At 38.2% G+C, this 26,553-nt stretch overlaps 1 protein-coding gene across 5 annotated transcripts in view; it reads right to left on the bottom strand.

The window, feature by feature from the left end:
• Positions 1–26,553, bottom strand: part of HACE1 (HECT domain and ankyrin repeat containing E3 ubiquitin protein ligase 1) — a 55,775-nt gene that overhangs the window by 17,461 nt on the left and 11,761 nt on the right. For 3 of the 5 annotated variants that reach the window (XM_074581035.1, XM_074581039.1, XM_074581037.1), the window contains 10 exons: positions 23,475–23,571; positions 21,250–21,351; positions 18,372–18,478; positions 14,251–14,497; positions 6,484–6,830; positions 3,474–3,542; positions 2,708–2,795; positions 815–926; positions 625–722; positions 340–427 (listed from right to left, as the gene is read on the bottom strand). In XM_074581035.1, the coding sequence (XP_074437136.1) occupies positions 340–427; positions 625–722; positions 815–926; positions 2,708–2,795; positions 3,474–3,542; positions 6,484–6,830; positions 14,251–14,497; positions 18,372–18,478; positions 21,250–21,351; positions 23,475–23,571 (1,355 nt within the window). The remainder of the gene's footprint in view (positions 1–339; positions 428–624; positions 723–814; positions 927–2,707; positions 2,796–3,473; positions 3,543–6,483; positions 6,831–14,250; positions 14,498–18,371; positions 18,479–21,249; positions 21,352–23,474; positions 23,572–26,553) is intronic. The other 2 variants (XM_074581036.1, XM_074581038.1) reach the window with 2 other exon arrangements.

The raw sequence follows: 26,553 nt of genomic DNA, 5'->3' as shown, positions 1-26,553 counted from the left end.
GATGCAGAAGAAAGGAAAACACTTTCTATACTACTCTCAAAGTGTTACGGCCTTCTAGTACCAGGCAGAAATAGCATGGGCTCATTAAAACCAACTACTCATTCTCCTCTTAGAAAAAAGAGGACAAAATCAAGGAAACATCAAATTAAGAAAAATACTTCTTCTGTAGTTATAAAAATGTACAGTAGATCACTTCTCTATATGAGATCAATGCTGTTGGTGTTGCTTTTAAAAAGTAACAATCATATTCTGAAACGAATTAAGTGGCTTTTTTCTTGGATTATAAAAACGCTTTTATGAAAGACACCCTAAAATCAGGTTAAAAAAAGGCAGACATACCATCAGCTGACTGGGTAAATAAGGCATAATCTGGGTTAACTATTTCACTGGATAAGATATCAAACCACTCACGCACCACACCCTGCCCCTGCATGTCAAAAGAATAAAACATATTAGTACATAGAATTTTCACTGCACAAACAGTTATGCTGGGTAACCACATATTTCTTAATAAAGTATAAAAGTTATTTTCAATTAGGATTTAGTTCTAAATAATACTTGTGAAAGCAAATTAGTATTTACCTATATAAATACCATAAAGGAAAATCATGCAGTTTTACCCACCATGCCTTCTTCTCCATGAAATCTCACAGCAATCCCCTGCTTTAGTTTTGCACAATTTGCTTTAGACACAACTTCACAGCTACTCCTAAAAATAGAATCTAAATACAAAGCACCGATTAATTTTTTTATCTTAATTCATTATATTTCAATGTATTTCAAAGATACAGTACTTCCATTTATAACACTATACCTCTGTGAACCAAAAGGATGTCATTTTCATTGACAGGCCTGTGCACCATGTCCGAATCTGGCTGCCCGGCATGCAGATGTTCATAGAACCATTCACAGCGATCTTTAAATGGCTACGAAACAAGGGGTAAACCACATTACACAGATGCATTCAACTGAGTAATTCCTCTCTCTAAGCATGACTAGAAAACAGTTATGCATATTTCTCAATTCATTTTTGAGATGTGCAGAGATACTCAGTGGTGCTACCTCAATATGCTATAAAATATTTTGGAAAGAGGAAAGGACTAGACATGCCCTTGAGTGCTTGCTGAAACCTGGTATGCAGAAACACTAGACCATCAGTTATCCAGAAATAGCTATTGGAGTTCACCATGCAGTAGAAAAACAGCACAGAACTTCTTCCAGGTTAGTGGGGGGAAGGAATCTAGATAAGAAGCAATTCACTGGTTTCTGTAACACTACTGAATATCAGCCACAGCTGAGCACAGAGGCACAAGTGATATAAACAAGTTACATTTGTAGTAAAGTTCATTGGCAATAAAAAAGAGCCCAAAGGAACCAAAAACCTTCCAAAGCAATTCCTAGGTGAGAAGGCCCTAGCTTTTTTGATTCAGCGTTTAGATTGGTATTTTGCAGTACTTTTGATACAGGTATGACACAAGTATGGCCTCTTTGATCTATCGATTCATGTCACATACTTTCAATTGATCTGCCAAACAGGGTACCAGCTCTCAAGTTCTCTTCATTATTCATAGGTAATGAATTTCAGAAATAAACATTTCAACCAAAGAATACGTAAACAATACCTCTACACCATGTCCTAAAACCACAACCAGATTACCAAAAACAATGTACATTTAAAAACAAAGGCATAGTACTGTTTACAACTAAAGAAATAAAGCTTTTGGAACAGACCCTCCACAATTATTTGGGGGGTGGTGGCGGGGTTCTGGTTGGTTAGAGGAGTTTTACCTTTGTTTTGAGCAAATTCTGTCATTGATCAAAATATTTTAATATATGAAACCTTTCTCATAGAGAACAAAGCAAAAGTATACCAGTGAGTGTTAAACGAAGGAGTTCCAAATAGCTCATTATTGCCCAAAGATCATCTTCATTTGTGATAGAACAAATGCACAGCTGTCTCTGAGCTACATGTAGACAATCACAACCTTTTAAAGATAAGTGATGAAAACACGGCAGAAGCTTAACGCTACAGAGTTATGTAAAGTAGCAGACTTCCATACAGGGGTTTGCCCGCTATTTTTTCCACTTAACTGCACTAGTCTTCCCTAGAGTAACTCTTCAGTCTTGAATTCATGTTCTGTGTTAAACTGAGAAGTGAGTTTAGGTTATGCAAGACATCAGAATTTTACTCAAAAACATCCCAATCAAACAAAAGGAAATGGCAGGAAACAGAGTAAAGGATAACAAGACAACTCGATGTTTCACTGAAGGAGCTGCTGCTAATTAACTAGGGCCAAATCAACTAATAGTGATGTATTTATCCTCTGGTTTGTCTCAAAATGTAAGTCAACTACGGAAAAAGCACAACATTTTAAAGATCAACATATTAGATGTGCACAAACAGATTTAATAATAGAAAGTTAACTCTGTTTAACTGAAAGTTGGACTTGTAAGACATAGTTAACATCGGTCATCCCAAATGGACTTACACATGTATTTTAAAGAATGAGAAGTACAGAAATCTGGCTGCCATGTCTGTTTAATCTGATTTTTCAACATCGCAGATTCAGAAGCACTGTAGGCCACGCTTTGTTCTTCCAACCTCCCCAAATGGATTTTTTTTTTTTTAAAGAAGTATTATTATTATTAAATGAAACACCCTCTTTATATTCATAAAAGTCGTAACTAAGCATCTCCTCACACTTACCTGAGCTTTTATGATGTGCATAAATCTGGACATTAGTTCAGGACATTCAAGAAGAAAATGAAAGTGATCAAAAATTATTTTGGGATTCCTGAAAGAAAAATAGGTTAGAAGCCTGTTAGTCAGAGATCTAATAATAATGCTTCACAATACACAAAGTCTACATAAAGAGACAACGCACTCTAGTCATATAAAAAAAGTTCCAGTAGACTCTTCTATTTTGTAATGTTTTCCTACTTCTTGTTTCCAAATGGCTTATACTACCTCATCCTTTGAGCATGGAGGATTACAAGCAGCTCTCCAGACAGAAGCAAGGTTATGAACTGGGCAATCCCAGAGAAACTCTGGAAACAGCCAAGTGTACAAAGATGGTTTAGACTCCTTTAAGAAGTCATTAAGTATAACACATTTGAGGAAGAATTAAATTTTTCATCTGCCTCAAAAGGGAAGGCTTTATTTGGAACAAAGATGAGGAAAGAATCCATTAATGAAATTGTTCCGCTGCTATATGAAAAACAGTTTGTTCACAAAATCTCACAGAATCTTACATAACGATTGCTTATATATGTGGAAGAGTTCATTTAAGCCCGAGCTCTAAATCATTAATACACACTCCCTTCAATCTGGCAGGACCATTAAAGTGCATATGGTACATATGTCACAACAATAACCTAAAAATACAACCCAGTAACAAGGAAAATATGAGTTTGAAATATTTTGGGAAAAGAAAAAAAAAGAAATTAGAAACTCTGTATTTCTTGAAGCTTACCGGTTAACAAAACACTTAAGGACATCATCATGTTTACAGACAAATTCTATAAAACGAGGCGATGTCATCCTGTTCAAAGAAAATCATAAGATGCTTTTGGTTAATGAAGTTGAAAAGAATTTGAATTACACAAATTGCTGATTCTTTTTAATAAAATACTATGCAAATAGAAACCGATGTTGTTTAACTAGTGAATCATGAAACTAAATACTCAGCAGCATTAAGATTTCATAATAAACTAATAGAAAAGGCAAAAACGCCAACAATCAAGAAGGTCAAGCAGCCTGCCCACTAACTGTTACTAACTATGTGAACAAAATAAGCTCAAACTAATGGAGATACACATTTTTCTACTGAATCTTTCCACCTTTCAATACAACAGTGGAAGCACATATACGGAAGGACTGATATTACATGCACAGTATACTATATTCTTGTTCATTGTATAAAACTCCCACGACAAACCTTGTAAATTGTGGTAAGTAAGAAAAAGAGCCAGGAAGAAATATCATTACAAACTTAAACTTAATAATGGGGGGCAAGGTGGTATTTAATGGCTTTGTGAAATAATAAAGCTACTTGCCGGGCAAGCGTCTCATACACTATTATAGAATTTTATTTTTTCTCCTAGATAGATCGAGAACAAGGGAAGGATTAACATGGCTGCAAATTTTACTCCATTTATTTACATCTATGTTCTGCATTTTTTTTAAAAAGCAAAATTCTGATTTGGATCCTTTAGTTTCAGCAAAAGATAATGAATACTTGCAAACAAGGATAAAACCCTCTCATCAAGTGCCTTGAAAGGTTATGAAAAATAGTAGAACTGTTCCTGTTCCCAACACCAACTTAGACAAGAGCTGCTCATTTTCTGTAAAACAACTGAGCTATTTTTCTTCTCTCCCTTACTGTTTTGAAGAAACAAGCCTTGCCGCATCATTCCACTCATCCACACAAAAAACAAACAAGCAAATAAAACCTTCCATAGACCAAATACGAACTCTGTAAACACTATTCTGGTCTGAAAGATAACCTGAAAATATTAAACAACTTAAAGAGAGTCTTTCTTCCCCAAAAGGCAGTGAACTCTCTCTACCTGTAAACTGACACACAAGCTGTAAGGTGCAATATACAGAGAAAAAAAAAAAACACCTTAGCATACACTTGTCAGTTTTGATGCTGAAAACTTGGAACATTGTATTTCAGTATACTAACTCAGAATGTCTAGATTCAATATCAGCATTGGCAGAAGCAATCATGGCAAGTAAAAGAAAATAACATCAGTAATTCAAATGTTAACCAGCTGATTTTCCATTTAAGCATGAAATGCCATCTTTATGGCATGAATATTAGGAACAATGGAAAACTATGAGCTCTGTTTACTCTCCTCCATTAAACATAAAGACACTCAAATCTAAAATTAGAGCCATTTTAAATTATTTTGTCTGAAAATGTCATTTGCTATAATTTCAAGTGTTATTTGAAGATGGCAGCAGTATTGAGTTACACCATTGTGCCATTTACTCCTATTAATATGAAAACTTCAGTAAGTCTCAGATCTTTGTACTTCTCTAGGCAGTTCTGAAAAGCCCTAAAGCAACACAGAATTCAGGTGTGCTCTGCCTTACTTTCCTGCATCCCAGGGAGTTCTCCCACTTGTCACTGAAACACTTCTTACTCTCCTGGCTTCTAGGATAACAACTCTCAATTAAACTTACATAGTAACCACGGGAGTTCTCTCTAACCTGAAGCATAAATTATGCATAGGGACAGACTCACTGGGTAAGGTCCATCAGAGAGTCACCCGGACACAGGGAGACAGTCACCTCTCCAATTGAATTTTGGTATAGAGAAATAAAGCTGGGGGGGGGGGGGGGGGGCGGGGCACGGAGTGGGACACACTGTACTTAATCACTTCTATAAACAGTTCTGCTTTTCATTTGGCTGCTATAAATAATTACTGGCATTTTATCTTAGCAATGTTTGATGGACATTTCAAGGGAAATGGCTATCCAGCAATCCTTTTTTCAAGGTGGAGTAAAACTAAAAGTGAAAGTACTGAGGTGCTCATGGAATGTGCTGAACCCCAGATCATCTTCCAGAGTGTCCACAGAGGGGTTTGCCCCAGACAAACAGTACTGACCGACTTGAAAGCTTTTATTCCACTAGGTCTGGCAGAAAAGAAAAACCCTTACAGTGGCTGGGAATAACCAAGAGTTGCCATGTAGTGGGAACCTTGCTTCCAGATTCCTCAGGAAGCTTGTAATACCACCATACTTGCCTAATCCTCCACTCGAGAGGGTCAAAGGATCCTTTCCTTGCAAGCTCACAAATATAACCCATAACAACCTTGGGCAGACTAAGCTCTCAGTTAAAGTGGACATGCTTTTTTTCTTTTTAAACCAGATACTGATTGTATTAAATTTACCTAAGTTGTAGTACCTGTTCCACACAAAGCTATGTTTGCCAACACAGGACAGAACTCCAAGTGAGCATTACTTTGCAATTAAACTCTACTTGTTATAAACTTCTCCAATATAGCCAAACAAGTTTTGCCCCAGCTGCCATTTTCATACACAAAGAAAATTTGCGTTTTTTTCTGAGCTTATAGCTGTTGTTGGATAATCACATTAAATTTAGGGATAATTTCACATTAAGCACCAACAGCAAGAACAGCTAAGTTTCAAGAGATCAAAATTAGGTTACCTGCAAGTAACCATGGCCATCTTTGTAGCCTACAAAGAGCCATCAGACATTCAATATGAAATCTGCCCCAACGCAGCCACATTCATAGGCAGCAGCAATATGGAACATTTGCCATGCTGTTTGCTACCATTAAAACCAGAAGAAAAAAAAAAAATCATTCAAATAATTGAACTAGTGAAAGCATTAAAAAGCATATCCTTGACTGTCACTAATATCATCTAGTCAGCACCAACATTCTGCCAAGAAAGCATACATGATATTTGAATGGTAACAGTTTGGGTAATAAACAGGATCCCCTCCTTACCCCTGAGGCATCTGACAGGAGCAGCACATATAAAAGGCTTGAATGACAGCACTTAGCCTGTTTGCTGTCATGGAGATAACATCCTGGCAATCAGCACAAGCTTCCTGCTTCCCTGTAACATCAGTAACATCATATGTTTTTGACTCGCCAGCATCAGAGGATAGCTCTTCTCTGCCCTCAGTTCCTGCAGCAGCAAAGGAAGGTGTAGGAGAAGCATCCTGGTGATCTGGTCCTTTTTGCTTCAGTAAAATAGAAGTAATGTTGGCTGAGTCCCTTTTGTTTTTCATCAGCTCTGTGGCTATAAGAACAAGCCATTCATCTAGAGAATGCCAGAGCAGTTCCAACGGCTGCGATAAACACATGCAAAAATAGACAAAAAAGGAACATGTTGATATTAGATAATATTAATGATGTGATAATCCTCTTAAGGCAAATAAATATCATGCATATTTAAAAGCTTTAAATGATCCTTTAGTAGTCATGTTAGAGATAAGAGTCAAATACTCATAAAAAATTCTGTACTTGTAGCCATACAGCACAGAGAGAAAATTTCATATACAAGGAAAATAACCAAGCAGCAGACGGAATATATAAAATAATTTAGAAAGGGTGAAATACTGAACTATTTAACCAAGTTTGGCTTCACAGTTGTTACACAGCACACTACTGCAGTCAAGCAGAGACAATAATACACATGTCAAGTTTCCAGAACAAGAACACGTCAGTTCTTTGTTACGGTCCTGGCCAAAGAAGCTCCATGTACCAGGTACATGGAGCAAATCCCAGAAAACACCACTGAGACTCAGACTCATGCACCCATCTAGTGTTATGTGCTTTATGCACAGTGTGAGCTCATACAACTCATTTTGATAGTATCTCAGATGTCTTAGAGTAGCAAAATATCTCAAATGTCTTAGAAATAGCAACAAGTATCAGGAGAATCACAGACCAGTTTTCAAAGCCATAAATTTTATTTGAACAAAGTCATTCTTTATTCATTACCGCCAGCTTAAAACCAATACAACCGAAACCTGGTACAACTCCATCACTACACATATGCTCTGAGGTGCCTTCTACAGAGGAGAGAAAGGGCTGAGAGACCTGTGGCTGTCTCACAGGCATTTCAAAAAACACAAGGGCTGACTGTGCTGTCCCTTAATGGTGTTTGAGGGGACATTTCACAAGCATACAGTCTAGTGAGCACAGGAATGTGTATATCCCACAGGGAGGCAATTCTGGCTCAAGCCTTTCATAGCATTCCAAAACTAAGAGTGAGCTTCTAAATGCACTCCTTTTTACATACATTAGTATTACATCAACATTTTTCACCAATTAAAGCATTCAAAGACTTAGCAGATATTGAAAATTATGTTCTCATCTTCTAAAATTGCCTTTAAAAAAATCAAGAGCTATTTGCAGAACAGCATACCAGAAGCCTGCACTATCTGGAGCGCTGTCAGTACACCTAATAGTGACACGCTCGCAGTACACAATAAATTGCTTGTCATAAAAGCTGTGTATTAAAACATTCTGTTGAAATTTACCATTAAAAAATTTCTAGTTTTTCCCCAATAAGAAGTTTGGGGAAAGCCAGCCTGATCTCTAAGACTGGTAGGCTTTGCTCAACGTACTGTATGATACTCATTTAATCCTTGTACTCCTTGTGACCACACATTTCTCTAGATGCTGATCTGAATACCTCCAGTGTAGGCACCATTTTCTACACAAACGTCTGCCATACAGGATCGAGTTAGCTTCTTTCCAAGCTACGTGGTTTTTCTACCTAGCAGATCTTCACCTCAAAACATGATGTAGATAAACTTTCTAATGGAAAATAGGATTCATTGAATACATGGAAGAATTGAAATGCAACTGTGTTCTTTACATGTAAAGCATGAGAAACTAGGTAGTTATTTACTAGAATACGAAATGTAGTTTTCTTCTCTCAAACTTTGCAATGCCTAGCTTGCCAGACACCATTTTTCTGCTGATAGCTTTTATTATAGTGTTATATTTATAGTGTTTTATCTTTTATTTCCCACAGACTTAGCATGCCTTTCAGAACTCTCACAACTGATTTGTGTTTTTCCAAAGCTAGTTTTTCACAGATTCTAATCACAAACTCATTCAGAAGTGTAGTCAAGCATAGAGACTTCAACATTTCACTTTCTTTTTTTCTAGTCTAACTTCAAGATATAAAGCACTCCTCTAAACATTGCCCACCACCTCCATATCCATGTCTGTCAGCATTTTACGTTAGTATGCACGATCAGACCTTTTCAAGCACAATATGGACATATTCAATCAAACCATTAGCACGTTTTTTTCAAAACTACAAGTCAGCATTTTTCACTCGATTCTTACCATGAACTGCATGTTAAACACAACCCTCCACTTAACCTTCAGTTTTCATATCTCGCACTTCAGAAAAGTTTCTTTGGAATTATACACCTGAGTCTGATCAAGTGCTAAGCTTTTACAGCTGCACACCTCATCTCTCAAATGCGAGGATTTAGCTACGCAATTCCTTCCTCTTTACCCATCTAGAAAGCAAGACACTAGAAATCAAACCCATATTCAAACTGCAACATTGGAGCAAAATCTTTTGCCCGGTGAGATAGTTGGTCTTTTAAGACACAGGGAACAGGAGATCACTAATCCGTGAAGTGATTGTGTCACAGCAGAGAAGTCAATTCAATTCTAGAAAAGAATCTTAGTATTGGAAATGAGAGAAAAGAGTTACGGGCTTCCCAACTTTGTTCAACTAGAGAGGGAGATTTTGCAACAAGTTTCCCTGATATGTGATCAAGCTGAACACCAACTGGAAGAGCAATACATGAAAAAGCAATAAATGTAAGCCTGGTCAAAATTACTATTCACAAAGTTTCTCACTGGTAGAATCTCATCTGAGTTAGCAGTAGTTTCTTTCAAGATTGGGTGTCTAAATTCAATGACTATTTTGTTTCTTGCAAGATCAGCACAAGAGTGTATCTTAATTAGCTAATGTTTCCACTTTACAGCATTTGGATAGGCCTGAATTGACCAGGCCTGTAATGAATTACATACAGGGAACTTCAGTAAAGCAAAGATGGCCCTGTGATTTTCTTGTCCTTGTCAAGCAATAACATTCATCGGTAGCCTCAGATCAAGATATAGTCACATTTTCAATCCCTTCCACATTATATTACAGTGACAACTCTTCAAAATACGTTCAATCAGTATACTAACACAGAAAATCTTAACAAAGCATTAAGGAAGAAGTCAGAAGAAAGATTTTATTTCTTATACTGGATAAAACATGTTTTTGCACCAGCTTTTTAAAAGGAGTTGTGAAATACACCTTTAAAGGTCATCAGGTACAGATATATTTGGACTCAATGGGAGTGTATTCAGAAGGAAAGAGAACAAGCCTTTACACCCTGCAATAAGGCCTGATCATGTTCCTCTGCATATCCCACAAGGGTACCACAAGACAGAACTCCTGCCACTGCTACCCTCAGTCCTCCACAGATAAAAGTTTCTAACTCCATTCTTGACAGAAGACATCATTGAACAATAGATTAGTTTCCTATACAGTAAAGAAAGACAATATTGAGAGGTCCTCACTTGCACAAATAAACAGCATTCAAAGTGGGTGATGACCTGTATCACCTTCTTGTGCTCTAGAAAGTACTCAAGATCTTACATGGGACATGAACAAGCAGTCTGAAAGACTTGGTTTTCCCCATAAAACCTGTATCAAAATTCAAGTTATCTGCAACATTTATCCCCACAAGTGAATTTTAAGATCACCAGCAAATTCCAATTTAAAGCTACTTGCCGCTAAAATTTCCAATATGGATCTCAAATTTAAAATCTTTAAGTTCCATGTTGACTTTTTTAATACAGATTTAACTCCCATTTTGGGGTAGCAACCTCAGTGGTTTCCTTAATGGTCTGTACTAAACAGTCACACAGCCTATATTCAAGAAAACTCAAATAAAACAAAAAAGCAGAAAAGGAGTTCTGTTCCACTGACCTGCAGGTCCCACATGCAAGTACTGGTACCAATGAAGACACGTAACTGCCAGGTCAAGTAGCCTCCATACCATTGTAATAATCTAGAGAGAGAGTGGGCTTTTTCCGCCCTTCTCCCAAAAGGGATCATCACAACTATGTTTTCAAGAGAAGGCCAAAAAAGAAAAACGAAAGGGAAGGTAGGAAAAAGAGAGAACAGGAAGTCACCCAATTGACTCAGCACTATGTCTCATCTCCCACTATCCAGTTACTGTAAATTCAGGGAAGAACAGGCTAATCCAACCGCAACTGAAGATTAACTCAGTGTTGCCAGAACAGTATGCCCCATTCCCAAACAAGAACAAGTTCTCAGCAGCAGTTTTGTATTTTTGAGTTCGAAGTTTAAATCAACCTTAAAAATACCACAAAGACAACAGTGACCCTAATGAAGGGCTGCCTCAGTTTTAATACTTCTAAAATAACTAAATTAAAATAATAGCAAGAGTAATTTTTAAATCACCCTGATTTTGTTTTGTTAGCTAGTGCAACAATAGTATATATATTTTGCTCATTTTTTAAAAACATAAATGTTGTTTTTACATAATTAAGAATTACTGATATTTTCTGACACAACTGTGCCAGTTGTGTAATGTAAATCTACCGCAAAAGACTTAGCTCCATACTAAATTGAGAAACAATTCTTTCCGCATACAAAGTAGTTTCGGCACACAGATAAGTGATTCTGCTGAAATACAATTTCCTTCGCAAATTGCAATTGAATGTTTTCATTTGTTCTATAGTGAGTTCTGAAGTGATCTGGAGTTGAAAAGCACAAAACCTTCAGGTTTTTTTTTTTTCCTTTTTGGGCTATGAGCAAACACAAAATGGAAGGAGATGAGGTCAGCTACTCCTAAAACCTTGAAGAAAAAAAGGTAGCAGAAAACCTACACAGAAAGGTAACAGAATAACTCACTGCAGACAGTTCCTGTAATAAATGCATCTAACATCTGCTTGTTATTTAATCTGGTATATTTAAACCAATCTTCATTAAAACTGTTAGACAATGCTGCCTGTAATAAAATTATTCTTGTGATTTGGGTAGGGCTTTGTTTTTTGAAAATGGAAATTTGGTTAAACTCACACCAATCTAGCTCAACATAGAATCATAGAATCATAGAATCATAGAATCATAGAATCATAGAATCATAGAATCATAGAATCATAGAATCATAGAATCATAGAATCATAGAATCATAGAATCATAGAATCATAGAATCATAGAATCATAGAATCATAGAATCATAGAATCATAGGGTTGGAAGGGACCTCTGGAGATCATCTAGTCCAACCCCCCTGCCAGAGCAGGGTCACCTAGAGCAGGTTACACAGGAACGTGTCCAGGCGGGTTTTGAATGTCTCCAGAGTTGGAGACTCCACCACCTCTCTGGGCAGCCTGTTCCAGTGCTCTGTCACCCTCAGGGTAAAGAAGTTCCTCCTCATGTTTAGGTGGAACTTCCTATGCTCAAGTTTGTGCCCATTACCTCTTGTCCTGTCGCTGGGCACCACTGAAAAGAGCCTGGCCCCATCCTCCTGACACCCACCCTTTAAGTATTTATAAGCGTTGATAAGGTCCCCCCTCAGCCGTCTTTTTTCCAGACTGAAGAGACCCAAATCCCTCAGCCTTTCCTCATAAGAGAGGTGTTCCAGTCCCCTAATCATCTTTGTAGCCCTCTGCTGCACCCTTTCCAGCAGTTCCCTGTCCCTCTTGAACCGGGGAGCCCAGAACTGGACACAGTACTCCAGGTGCGGCCTCACCAAGGCAGAGTAGAGGGGTAGGATGACCTCCCTCGACCTGCTGGCCACGCTCTTCTTGATGCATCCCAGGATGCCATTGGCCTTCTTGGCCACAAGGGCACATTGCTGACTCATGGTCATCCTGTTGTCCACCAGGACTCCCAGGTCTCTTTCCACAGAGCTGCTCTCCAGCAGGTCAGCACCCAACCTGTACTGGTGCATGGGGTTGTTCCTTCCCAGGTGCAGCACCCTACACTTGCCCTTGTTGAACTTCATAAGGTTTCTCTCTGCCCAGATCTCCAACCTGTCCAGGTCTCTCTGTATGGCGGCACAGCCTTCCGGTGTGTCAGCCACCCCACCCAGCTTGGTGTCATCAGCAAACTTGCTGAGGGCGCACTCTATCCCCTCATCCAGGTCATTGATGAATATGTTGAAGAGGACTGGACCCAGTACTGACCCCTGGGGAACACCACTCGTCACTGACCTCCAACTAGACTCTGTGCCCCTAATCACAACCCTCTGAGCTCTATCTTTCAACCAGTTTTCTATCCACCCCACTGTCCATTCATCTAACCCACACTTCCTAAGCTTCCCTATGAGGATGCTGTGGGAGACCGTGTCAAACGCCTTGCTTAAGTCAAGGTAGACCACATCTACCGCCCTCCCCTCATCTATCCATCTAGTCATGCCATCGTAGAAGGCTATCAGATTAGTCAGACATGATTTCCCCTTGGTGAATCCATGCTGAGTACTTCTGATAGCTTTCCTTTCCTCCACATATTTTAGTGAACAAGTCTAAAAGAAAATTATTACATCATTTACTGCAAAATGCATTACATTTTGCACACAGTATTTTTCATTCTCAAGCACGAGTTTTATTTTAATTATATAAATCAATTAATTATTAAAACTTTTGCTATCAGAAAAACAAATGTTTGTGCTTGTTGTTGTTTTTTTTTTAAATAGTCTAATGCTTTCCTTCTTTCCAAGAGAAGAAATTTAAACAAAAACTGAGCTACTTAACTAAATATAGCTGGATATGATGACCTGATAAGGTCACCTTTCATGACCTTATCAATATACTTCGGTCTTAAAAGCCATTAGAAGTAACCCGAAGAACATATCATTAAATAAATGCAGTAATTTCAAAATATCATTTTCAGAACAACCTGAAAGAAATGTAAAGGTTAAGGAAAATTCTCACATAAAGATTGGCATCTAAATTTGGTGATATGAACTGTGCCCTATAGAAGCATGGAGAGAGACGGGGGCGGGGGGGGGGGGGGTGGAAAGGAGACTATCCTTCATCTCTTCTTACTTTGGTACTCTGAACAGTATGTCAGTTATATGCCCAGTGCAGATTGAGTGGCACGCAGGAAACTGGAACAGCATTACAGAAAGGCAAGCTATGATTTTCTACATAGGGACTTTCTACACTGACCCCTTCAGGAATTAAACATCTAAATGACAAGCACCTAAAGCAAGTGTTTGAAAACAGCTATAAATCAATAATCTTGTAAGGGTAGTAGTAAGCTGGTATGTCTCAAAGCATGTAAAAATAAAATTCAAGAACAACTTGGAAAAAAACTTCATGATCACAGTGAAAACAATTATCAGATTAAGAATTCAATTATTTCCATTTATCTTGTAAATGGGATAAAACTAAATGATTCCAAATGATTCTCCAAACACCATTCTGAAATTACATTAACACAATCTATATTAATATTATCACATTTTGAGAATACTACACTCTTAAATAAAATAATAGAAATAAAACCAAAGTTTACCAAAAACAGCTGAGTAAACTAAGCCTTCAACATCTAATAAACAATACATTAAACAAGAAATAAACAGAAATCATAAGATGGGATGTGCATCGGTGGTAAATGAATCCAATGGGAAAAAAAAATCATTAATGAGAAGGAAAGAGGTAGGCTTAACTTAAAAAGGGATAGGGACATCAACCAAACTTACTTCCTGTTCATGAGATGTCTGATAAATGAATGCATGCTTTGTGAAATTCATCTCTTTAACGTCTATCTTCCTAACAACATCATATACTTTTCTGACCTTGAACACCTGACTTCTTGGAGTTTTATTTCCATTGTAGCCCATGTCATTTCCATTACTGGGAGAGGATGGGCCAATGCGAAAGACATGGCAAAATATCCTCACGATCCTTAAGAGACTCTTCATTTGAGCTTCATAATTACTTGACAAGCTGGGGGAAAAAATGGAATATTTAAGTTTCTTTTCCTAGATGAAACAATTTAGTATATTAAGGAATAAACAATCTAATGGTAGGCCCTAAGAAACATACTTGAAAAAAAACCCTAAGCTTTAAACCCTAATGAATTTTAATTTCTCTTTCCTGTACCAGCCCCAAGCATCAAACATAAGCACTGTATTTTTATTAATACATACTCAAAATTTTAGTTAGAAGTGAAATAAGAACAATCTTGCACAATAAGAAGAATCTTGCAAATACTTCATTTCTTTCTACAACCATGCACACTTCTTATGAACCACTGGTAAGATATTCAACTTACTACAGTAAGGATTTCGGTTTATGAAGTAAGGTTATCGATGCATGAAACAAATTGGAATATTCAGTTGAAAATGTTTTTCAATCCAGAAAAGACAGGATCCAAAGGTAAAAGTGTACTGAATAAACACATATGCTGCCACATCGCATCCTCAGCTGCCACATCGCATCCTCACCTAGCTACTATCCTAAATGCCCACTATGTCTCTCAATTAGACAATGGATCAGGATGGTAATTTTGGCACTGTTTCAACTCAAGAGAGGCATGATCTAAAAGATACTACATAAAAGCACCAGTATGCTTTTTATTTACACGATTAATATACTTAAAGTTTTATGCCTTCTTAACTGAACTGGCCAACACTGAACTCCGTACCAATACAGTGTAGAATCTGACATATTCGTGAGTTCATGCACAAGCAGAAATTTCTCCATCAAATTCAACTTAGTTTTCTTTCCTTAAACTCCAAGCAGTAAGAATTCTTCTATCTTGAACACATAAAAACTGCAAGAAATTGAAACTTTTTCTAATGAAGTCTACTTACTTATAAATATTACACAAGTGAGTACATATTCAATTCTATCCTTAAAGTACCTGCAACTTGCTTTTTAACTATAAGATCAGTATACACCAGAAAACTGACACCTTAGAGGATGCTGTAAACCTCTGATGCAATTACTAATCTATTAATTCACAAATCTGAAACATAGCTAGTTTAACATCATAGTACCTTTATCATGACTTCACTCTCCCTATGGTATAGCTAAAAGCAAAAGCCTTATTTGTTTACAGCACCACATTTTAATGACTGCCAGTGAGGTGTTTATTTAAAAAAGCCACACACTAAGAATTCTACCAAACTGACAAACAAAATACGACTATCTTGTCACAACTTAGACTTCAAACAGATTAAATTTTCAGTAAATCTAAATTAAGAAAAGAATACAAAAAGTAGACCATGCAAGAGTAGGAATGTTAAGTCTTCAACCAGGTAATGAGAATTCCCGGACTGGCAGGCTGTAATTATATTCCCAGAAGCTCTGGTCACATTCAGAAATAAGCATTTAGAAAAATCTTTGCTTGTATACCAAAAGAATCTACGAATACAAGAAGCTAACTCAAGAAGCTAATTTAAGTATTGGAAAAAAACCATTTCAATTGAGGTTTACCATCCCTCAGCAGCAGTGTTTTCCTGGTGAAATTTCAGTTTAAATTTCCTGGTCTCCAGGAAGAGGACTTACATAAACAGGAAAAAATTTAAAGTGCTCTTAACAGTTTACTGAAGCTTTTACTAGCATATTTGTGAATATTCATCTAGGCCAAATCTGCACCAGCAAGACCAAATCATGTCATGCTACAATTATTTCTTGGAAAGAGGAAATACATGATGGAGGTAATGCTAACTGAACAGGCTCCTTGCTGGTGCTCGAGGCAGAAGTCCTCAGGCAGAAGCTTGGTGGCCCTCCTGGCTACCTGCTAGAAGCATTACAAAAAACAACTTAAGACACTTTCAAACTAAACAACCAACAAACCCAACGGCAATGGGCTGTGGGACAGCACCCAGGAAACTAACAGTGGTAATACTGGTTCAGCCATGCAAGAGTATCGTTATTGGAGGTTTTAATGTACAGAGGGCATTTTACATAGTGTTTGTTGGAAGGAGGAGGGAGCGGAAAGAGGCCCAAGCTCAGAGTTCTATATTTACCAAGTACTACCTTCATCCTCCTTACATTAATAATAAAGCAACTGGTAAATACTTAGTTGGAATACAGATTGAGGCCTCTGACAGGGAACAGAATTGGAGAGAACAGACACACAGTTTTTGTGAAACTGTTTCTTGTAATAGAAAAAGAAAATAATTCCATTTCCCTTGTGACACATTACAAAGTACCAAAGAGAAGTGGAGCAGCAAGAGTCCGCAGGACACCCTAAGTATAGGCATCTCTGGAAATGCCTGCCCATCTAATGCAATGCAATGCTTCCAACTCGTCTTCAGCCTCTGTTAGTCAACCCACATGCAGCAGTACAGGAGTACATACTGGCTCAAACTCAAAGACAGAACAGGCACATAGGTAGTGTTTCTACAGCCGTACTGAGGAAACATTGCTCAATACAGAGAAGCAATAACAGCAATAAATCAAATCTAAACACACAATAAGTTTAATTTACCTCTGAAGATACTGAAATAGAAATAAATACTGCCTCATACGATCTAATCCAGCTACCACAACTTCTGACAACATCCCCATACAAAGCCAGTTTGAAACTCTTTCCTGAAGAATTGTTTTACACTATTACAGTTTATTTGTGGGAGATCTATTGGCTCTAATGAACTCTGGAGACAAAAGGAATGCATTACAAGCTAAGCTGATTACACACTGAAGCCCAGCAACAGCTAAAGTTCTTCAAAAAGTTATCTTTGCAGCAACAAAATGTCATTAATACGTCTATGCACTTTAACCCCAAACATTTGAAGGGTTTAAGTCTTTTATGCTCATTCACCGAGGTGAACACTCACCAGAACAACATTACGATGAACAAAGTCATGAATTTCCTGGCGTTGTCTAGGAGTTCTGACCTGCTATCTACAAGCTCCATACAACTTTAACATGATTGATGTGGGTGGGGGGAAAACCACACCTAAAACTAAGTATATATTATTTAGTATCCATTTAACTGATGGACTCCTTATGCCCTGGATGCAGTTGAAAAGAAGCATTCAAAGTCTTATTCCTCTACAACTATGCTGACATACCACCCCGGTTACGGAATACTCTCAAACCTCTCTTTTCCAAAAAGCCAGCCAGAACATGTCAGTAAGGAACTTCCACTCGCACTTTCAGGCTCTTGACCTCCTTCAGAAAAGATTTTCTTGGCTTCTAGTAAAGCATAAAGGTCAGAGCAAATTCAGCTAGCTATTGAAAACGCTAACATCTTAGTGGTATTCCAACAGATTACCAATGAGGCATTTTGCAAACACCCTCAAACAAACGCCACAGAAATTAGGAAAGTGTACTAGGAAAGTTACGCTTGCCTATTTTATGTGTTTCCCCAAGTAACCGCTCCTTGTGCTGCTGAGACAGCACACTGGTAGGTGAAATTTTTGGTCTCATATTAGTAGCCATGGAAGGAAATCAGAGCCTGAAGTAACAGAAGTAACAGAAGTCTCCTCAAACATACAAAGAAAGCATGCAGAAAGCAAAGATATGGAAGAGAAAAGAGGAGAGAGGGGAAAAAAAGGAATTATTGATAGTTGGCTAAAAAGCTTCCCCCTTCCTAGAGCTGATATAGCCAAACTAACCAAACAAAAAATACACTTCTCTGCAACCCAAGCTTCTAGGCGCCAGCAGCTATACAAGGACACCAACTTTCTCTCTTGAAGTCCTCATGAATACACTGACCCAAACAGGCGCTGTCAGACAGAATCAGATTTGAGATCCATCTACTCCAACATGTGCCCAGCATCAGACAGTCTAGATTATTAAAACTATTCGGTAGCACTAACTACCAAGTGGCTTATCAACTTACTCATGATCCTCTCACACTTACCTAAGCAGTTTGTGACCATTTGTTGTAGCAACTTCAGCAAGACTTGTGAGAATTTTAAGATACTGGCTTTCACTCTGCTGAGACAAGTGTTCCAGAACTTGCCGCAACTGATACATTAAAACAAAAGAAATTGCACAGTGTCATGGAGCGTTAGATCAACGTTTAATTTAGAACATTATCATCCAAGCATTAATATCCAGCAATACTAATGTATGTCTATATTATCCAACATGTAATCTAACTTCAGTTAACATTTCATTATAATTTACAAAGATTACTGAAAAGATATACATTCTAATCTCAATGTATGTACTACAGGATATGTAATACTATAGAATGCTATGAACACTGAATGCTTAACCATGTGTTATTAATTCATAAGAACAACTTATTTTCATCTGAAAAATGAGTGGGATACACTTTCAACTTCTGAAAGCTAAGAGCATATTTTGAGTTTCATAATTCATAATTTACCTGTCTCCCCAATTCACTGCTCCATTAGTTTATGACACAGTGTAAATGAACCCTGGATCCTAGAGTCTGCTCTCACAACCTTCATTTTTGCTGAAGATACTGAACATCCTTCCTTGGATAAGAAGTCATATCCTGCTAATCAATAATTGTTATGATCACCCTCTTCTCAAAATTGCCCCTTTTTTTTTTGGCTAATACAATCACTTAGCTCACAAAGACTAGATGCTGCAAATGCCCAGACATGCCCTGCCTTCAGCTCCTTTGTTCTACACTTTTCTCTAGCCTAGACTTTTTTTTTTGCAGATGCATTAACTCTTCAGTGGCACTGCTCTTCATACATTCCTATCTTATCCTCATTTACTCTCTTCTCTCTCATTTTCAGAAAGTTCGGTAATCTTCCTCACAGAGTTGTAGAAAGGTGGAATGAAAAGGAATCTCACAAAGGTAATCTAGTCCAACACTCTGCCCCAAGGCAGGAGCACTTGTATCTGTGATCCAAACTGGCTTGCCCAATTTGCCTGCCTGGTTTTTAGATGTCTTCTACTCTGGAAGCCCTGCAGATTCCCTAAGTGATCTCTTAGAATCCCTCACTCTCCTTGACCACATGAAAGCTTTTCCTGAGGGTTCAGTTGAATCTGTAGCTACAAATGTGTAAGGCAATATCTTTCTGCCCGCAGTCTGTTGATAAGTTTTCCCGTTTGACATATTCAAAATGTGAGTCCCGACTTCCAACAAGCATCCTAGTCTCTTCGTATCACTTCCAAATCATATGAACTGGTCATTATCCAAGACTTTGGGCAGACCAGCTCAGACTTGGCCATAGAAAACCATACTGAAAATATGCTTCCATTTTGGCTATGAAGCTTAAATATACCAGGTATTATCTAATACATTTTGCATATAGCATCACAGGGTTGGAAGGGACCTCTGGAGATCATCTACTCCAACCCCCCCCTGCCAGAGCAGGGTCACCCAGAGCAGGTTGCACAGGAATGTGTCCAGGCGGGTTTTGAATGTCTCCAGAGGCGGAGACTCCACCACCTCTCTGGGCAGCCTGTGCCAGTGCTCTGCCACCCTCAAAGGAAAGAAGTTCCTCCTCATGTTTAGGTGGAACTTCCTATGCTCAACTTTGTGCCCATTACCTCTTGTCCTGTCGCTGGGCACCACTGAAAAGAGCCTGGCCCCATCCTCCTGACACCCACCCTTTAAGTATTTATTATTTATTATATCCTCTCAGTCAGTTCTTAAGTTTTGCACACACCTCCACCATTACTCAGACAGACAAAACATTCATTTTTGTTGTTTATTGTCTTCAGTTCTACAATACACAATAGTATGCTTTGCCATTTACCTTCCTGTAGGTCTTTTTTATTCCATGGTTTTAGACCTTTAATTTTCTCTTTTATTTGAAAACATCTACACCATCCCCCCATGTTTCTAATATACACTTTGAGAATTCTCTTTGTAAAACTCAACCCTGTCTCAGAAATTTAAACACTTATAAATCCTCAGTCTTTCAGTGGAAGTAATGGGATTACAGAGAACAATAAAAACTTCAAAAATCTAGCAAATCAAGTTCAGTGAAGCGTCAGCCAACACCTTACCAAATCTATTCTTTTTTTTTTTTTTTAAATGTACAGTCTGTAAGATTGTTTGCAGTTATTTTCAAGCAAACAATATATTAAAAAGCAACAGCTAGCTAGATTTGGAAGGGAAAAAAGCACCCCATGCTTCCTTCCCCCTACACAAGAAATAAAAATTCTTTTCCTTACTTTTTCTTTGCTTTAGAATGCACTACCCCACAATAATAAAAGAAACAAGGTACAGAAGAACCACTGAAAAAGGAACAGAATAGGTTCATCTACAGCAATAATAACCAAATGAAATTGCAACTGCAATCTTTCACACTCTAATTGTACAAAGCAACTTCATACAGATAAGTGCTCATACTCCGAATGTTCAAGTTCATTCTAGATGGTCCAAGCCTCAAGACACATCCTAGAAGAGATATCTGCAGATAACCACTAAATGAAGGAAAATAGGCCCCATTACACAAAGTAATTGTATATATAGAATGCTCTACCAGCAGCATTGTATTGAAGCTTGCAACAAGTCTGCTCTTTCAGTTCTTACACTGTCTAGATCACTTTGGCAAATATGCAAAGTTAGAACACTAAATTAAAATAGATCCTATATTTAATCCCAAATTCTTGTGTTTAAAACTATGTGAAGACTGTATATTTTCCACGGGAGAAAGAAAAGTACAGAGTGGTCAATGACTGTGGCACTGACAGTCAGCTGCTCGTAGCGTCTTCTAATTAGGACACTCATATTAAGCATTAAGCAATCAGGTCTCCACAACACAGATAGATTGGTAACTATAAAACACATAATACTGTATTACCATGTTTTCCCGTAGATCTTCATTCTGTGTCATTTGAATTATTGTCTGGAAAAGTCGAGGATGATATTGTATTAAGACTTCACAGGTCTCCCCATATCCACCCTAAAAAGCAACAGTTCAAAAAACATTTTAATTAAAAGAAACATTAAAATTGGGTTTCATACCATTATAGGCATTAAACCTACTGAGGATTACAAATATATTTTTTTAATGGAGAAATGCAATCCTAAAATAAACTGAAATTCAATAGTGTATCAAGGTTATCAGGAGACGATGAAATCAAATTCTTTCAGTATATCAGCTCACATACATCTGCTCTCTTTCTTCTTTTTTTGAAACACTTTCCTATTTACATTTGAACACTTCTCCCAACAATTTACCAGAGATTAAAAACAGTGCAATATTTAGCTTCTCTTCCCATCGCTGATGGATGACACTTGTCTACCTAATTACACCCAGAATCTAATTCTTCAAATGAATTATTTTCCTAAAGGTTCATAACGCACAAATCTGACTTGATAAAGAAAGAAATAGGACAAACTCATGAAAGACTCATTTAACTTTAAAATTAATACACAAGTATGATTCCACTTGTGCCTTAGATCGACAACTCAGACTAACTTCACAACCTTTTGAGAAAAATGTTTTTTTGGAAAGAGTAGAACTTGAATTTTTGGTTTATTTGTATCAACTCTTATTTATCACAGTTTCATTTTAAGCAGGCACCTAACACATCAAATGTTACATTGGCAAGATGACCGTGTAATGTATTAAATGCTGCAACTCCACAGGCTCCTTCTCTTTGCATGACAGTTCGTTACTTCCTTCAGTGGTAACAGATCCATTAAACAGATTCATGTAATTGTTCCACGTGACAAGAACTTAAGTATTGAAACTGAAACCACCCAGAATTTGCAAGGATTAAGGAGAGTCAGTTCTTCAAAATCAAGGTAATATCATGTTGACAAGAACTACATAATTCTATGATATCAATCTTCTAAAAACGCGTATCTACTCTGAAAAGCAGACCTGTAAGCAAACAATAAAACCCTTGATGTAAAACAAAGGAAATGCTTTGTTTTATCCTTTTTCACTTAGTATCATAAGCTTGTGAACTAGATGATCTCGAACACAATAAGATCATCACTACAAAACAGCAAACACCAGGTGTCACTACTCACACTTAAAAAAAGTTGACAGAATTTTTATGTATACAGTGCCCTACAGATCAGAGAACTGGAGACTGAAGCACACATTTGAAACGCAAACCATAAAAAAAAAAAAAAGAACAGTACCATTAAGTGAAGACTGGTATACTTTCTTACAGGTCTGTGGCTACAGAAAGCATCAAAATTGAATAGGCTTCACGTGGTTTTACGGTAACAAAATAACTGAGATTATTTTAAATCCGTTAGTACAGAACACGGTTTGAACATGTCGACTTTATACGGCCAAACTAATCACACACACCAGGGTACCATGATGTCCACTAAGTGCAGTAGACATTATTTTTTTTCAGTCTCCAGTTCATAGTTTTTCAATCTGCTGATTACTAGCGAAGGTTCAAAAGCTGCCATTCATTCATTATGTGTTATTGACACACTGACCTTAAACTGATCCTACAGAAAAACATGCAAGTGTACACAAATCAAGAAAAGACATCTTAGCAAGCAGAACAAACAATATTTGGTATCAAGCAAGACTGTGGTTTTGCATAGCAGTTGAAAATGCTTAAGACTTTTGTTCCTTGTTCACCATCCAGATATAGTATTTGGAATACCTTTGAAGAATAAGAGTCAGCACCATGTCAGTTTTGTTTGGGTTTTTTTTTAGTAATAACTCTTCAAGAGAAATCATTCCTTTCTGCATGCCTTTACCTCTTACTTGTTAACAGTTAAGCACCTAAACAGAGATCAAGGATTCCCAAACTTTCTAGTCAAATGGAGTTCTGCAAACTCTTTGTTTCTTATGAGCTCCAATCTTGCAAAGTCTGTAATGGGATCTCACTGACATCTTTAAAAACTTTTGCAATGGGTACAAACTTGGAACCTGACAAAAAATTATTTGTAATTTAATTGAAAAAAAATATTTTTGCATTTCTGTTTTGTCAGGAGTACCATCTTTCATAGGCCTTAAAACTAAAAACATAATACTGATCTATCACTTACAGCCAACACTGTAGTAAGCGACAGAAGTTCACAGAAAGTGCATTGCTTATTCCATACCTGTACACAGAGATCCAGTGGAGTAATACCATTTTTGTCTGGTAAATATTTGGCTCCTCTCATCAAAAGAATTTGTGCAGTATCTCTCTGACCATGGCTATTCAAAGGAAGAGAAGAAAGAGTTAATTATGCTCCACTACGAGTGATAAATCTGACTTTAGTGCATCTAACAAACAAAACAAACATAAGCTAGGAGAGAACACATAGTTAAGGTATGAAACTAAGCAGAAATGCAGGATGAAAAATAATACCACTTATATTCTACTACTACCTTTCAAGGCCACTGCAGAAGCACAGCATAGAATTAGGTATGGCCTATTTATTAAGCCAGTGTCATCCTCATCATTCAGAAATAATTCATCTTAGCCTAGACTCATAAATTATTTATACCCCTAAATACCTAGAGCATGTCCTTTCCAGAACCCTTTTTTCCTGAAGAAAATGAGAAACTGGGCACCAGTGATTAGATGTTGACTCCATTAAAAACACATTGAAAGACTAGTTGACTATCACCTTCACCAATATTTAGTGCATATACTGACCAATGTCAATACAAAAAGTATCTAAAGGGTGAAATTAAAGACTGATAAAAAGTAAGGTTAAGGATACAAGTTTTTCAAGAAAGTTTTAGATCACAGGCTAGTTTGCAGTGCACCCCTTACACAAATGAGTATCTCCTGTCCTGGAACACACCAAGGCTGCCTGCACTAACAATTCAACAGCAACAATTAACAGCTAAAGGGCAACAGGTAGCTTCATTGGTCAGTAGTTCCCAACTGAGTTCTCCTCGTGACAGCCCATCCAGATCTGGAGCCCTCAGTACAAGAAGGGCATGGACCTGTTGGAGCGGGTCCAGAGGAGGGCCACGAGGATGATCAAAGGGCTGGAGCACCTCTCCTATGAAAACAGGCTGAGAGAGAGTTGGGGTTGTTCAGCCTGGAGAAGAGGAGGCTCTGGGGAGACCTTATAGCAGCATTTCATTACCTAAAGGAGGCCTACAAGGAAGGTGGCGAGGGGCTGTTTGCAAGGGCATGTAGCAATAGGACGAGGGGCAATGGTTTTAAACCAGAGCAGGGTAGGTTTAGATTAGACATGAGGAAGAAGTTCTTTACAATGAGGGTGGTGAGACACTGGAACGGGTTGCCCAGAGAGGTGGTGGAGGCCCCATCCCTGGAGACATTCAAGGCCAGGCCTGATGCGGCTCTGAGCAACCTGATCTAGTTGAAGACGTCCCTGCCAAAGGGGCAGGGACCAGATGACCTTTAAAGGTCCCTTCCAACCCAACACATTTTGTGATTCTATGTCCTTTCAGCCCAGGAAACCAACAGGTTAATCTAGTATAGCAGACTTTGCCCCAGTACAAAGAGTCAGCTACCAGGTCTCTGAAAGGAGCTAAGACTCAAGGGCCTATTGAAGCACCTCTTCACTGTAATTCTCTAGACTAAGTGGACAACTCAACCCCTTGAAAAAACAGGGGTTTCAGAGTCAGACAATACCCTTTCTCCAGCCATCACCAGCCACTGCTACCACATCCTGCTCTCCCTGTCATTAGGGACCGAACCTTTCTTCCTGGGTGGCAGCACCATCAACTGGCACTTCTGAGATGTTAACTTTCACTACGCACTCCTTCCTACTGCTCCAATTGTTCATTTCTGAAAGAACATCACTGCTGTACTTGCAACACATTCCTTTCTCATAGAAAACCTCCAAGCTAAGGCAAGTTGCTTCCTTCTTTTAAAATGGATACCAATGCCAGTCCCGAAATCAAGCACCAAGGCATTCGATTAGCGAGCAACTATTTATGCTCCACTTCCCTTCTTCTCAACTGCGAAGAGTCAGTATATACTAAACTCCAGAGATCAGGGCTTCCACAACGTAATTCTTGGCAGGCCACCAGGTCTTCTTCTGTTTATATCAACATTCAATCATAGGTGAACTATTTAACTAAAGCACAGGGATTATAAAATTGTAAATGTTCTAACAAATATCAGAAATAGTCCAATTAAAACAAAAGATTGTTTACCATATGCAATTAGTTTTGAAATGAAAGTAAACTGTGAAGAAAACAGAACTGATCAAAGCAACAATATAATTTCAATCCAACATTAAGGCATGTATCTCCGAATCACAGAATACTAGGTTGGGAGGGACCTCAAGGATTTTCTGGCCCAACCTTTCTTGGCAAAAGTATGGTCTAGAAAAGATAGGCCAGCACCGCGTACAGCTGAATCTTAAACGTGACCAGTGTCAGGGAATCCACTACTTCCCCAAGGAGAGTATTCCAATGGCTGTTTTTTCTCACTGTGAAAAATTTTCCTTTTGTGTCTAATCGGAATCTCCCCAGGAGTAACTTGTACCCATTACCCCTCACCTTTTCCATGTGACTCTTTGTAAAAAGGGAGTCTCCATCTTCTTTGTAGCCACCCTTTAAATACTGGAGCATGGTGATAAGGTCTCCCCTAAGCCTTCTTTTCTCAAGGCTGGACAAATACAGTTCTCTCAGGCTTTCCTTATATGACAGGCTTCCCAGTCCTTTCCCACCCACCGCACTGACCACTTGTCTAGACCATAACACATCAGTTTCTCTAGGAAGACTGTGGGGTTCTCTCTAGGAAAACTCTAGGCTGTGAGGAACCACATCGAAAGCCTTGGAGGAATTCACGTAGACAGTGTCCATCACTCGCTCCACATCAACCAAGCAGGTTACTTTATCATAGAAGACAATCAGGTTTGTCAAGCACGATTTGCCTTTGGTGAGTCCATGCTGGCTTTTCCCAATCACATGCTTCATTTGACTTGTGACAGCCCTTAGGAGGATTCGTTCCATAACTTTCCCAGGGACTGAAGTAAGACTGACGGGCCTATAGTTTCCTGGATCCTCCTTTAAGCCCTTCTTGTAGGTGGAGATGACATTAGCCTTCTTCCAGTTTTCTGGGGCATCCCCCAATCTCCACAACTTCTCAAAGATCATGGAAAGCAGCCTCGCAATGATATCAGCCAGCTCTCTCAATACCCTCAGGTGGATAACATCAGAGTCCATGTATTTGTAGGGGTCAAGCTCCTGGAACATCTTGTTCAC

Source organism: Larus michahellis, chromosome 3 (assembly GCF_964199755.1).
Source record: "Larus michahellis chromosome 3, bLarMic1.1, whole genome shotgun sequence".
Classification (NCBI taxonomy): Eukaryota; Metazoa; Chordata; class Aves; order Charadriiformes; family Laridae; genus Larus; species Larus michahellis.
Note: the sequence above shows the minus strand (reverse complement) of the source record. Positions and strands in the feature narration are given on the sequence as shown.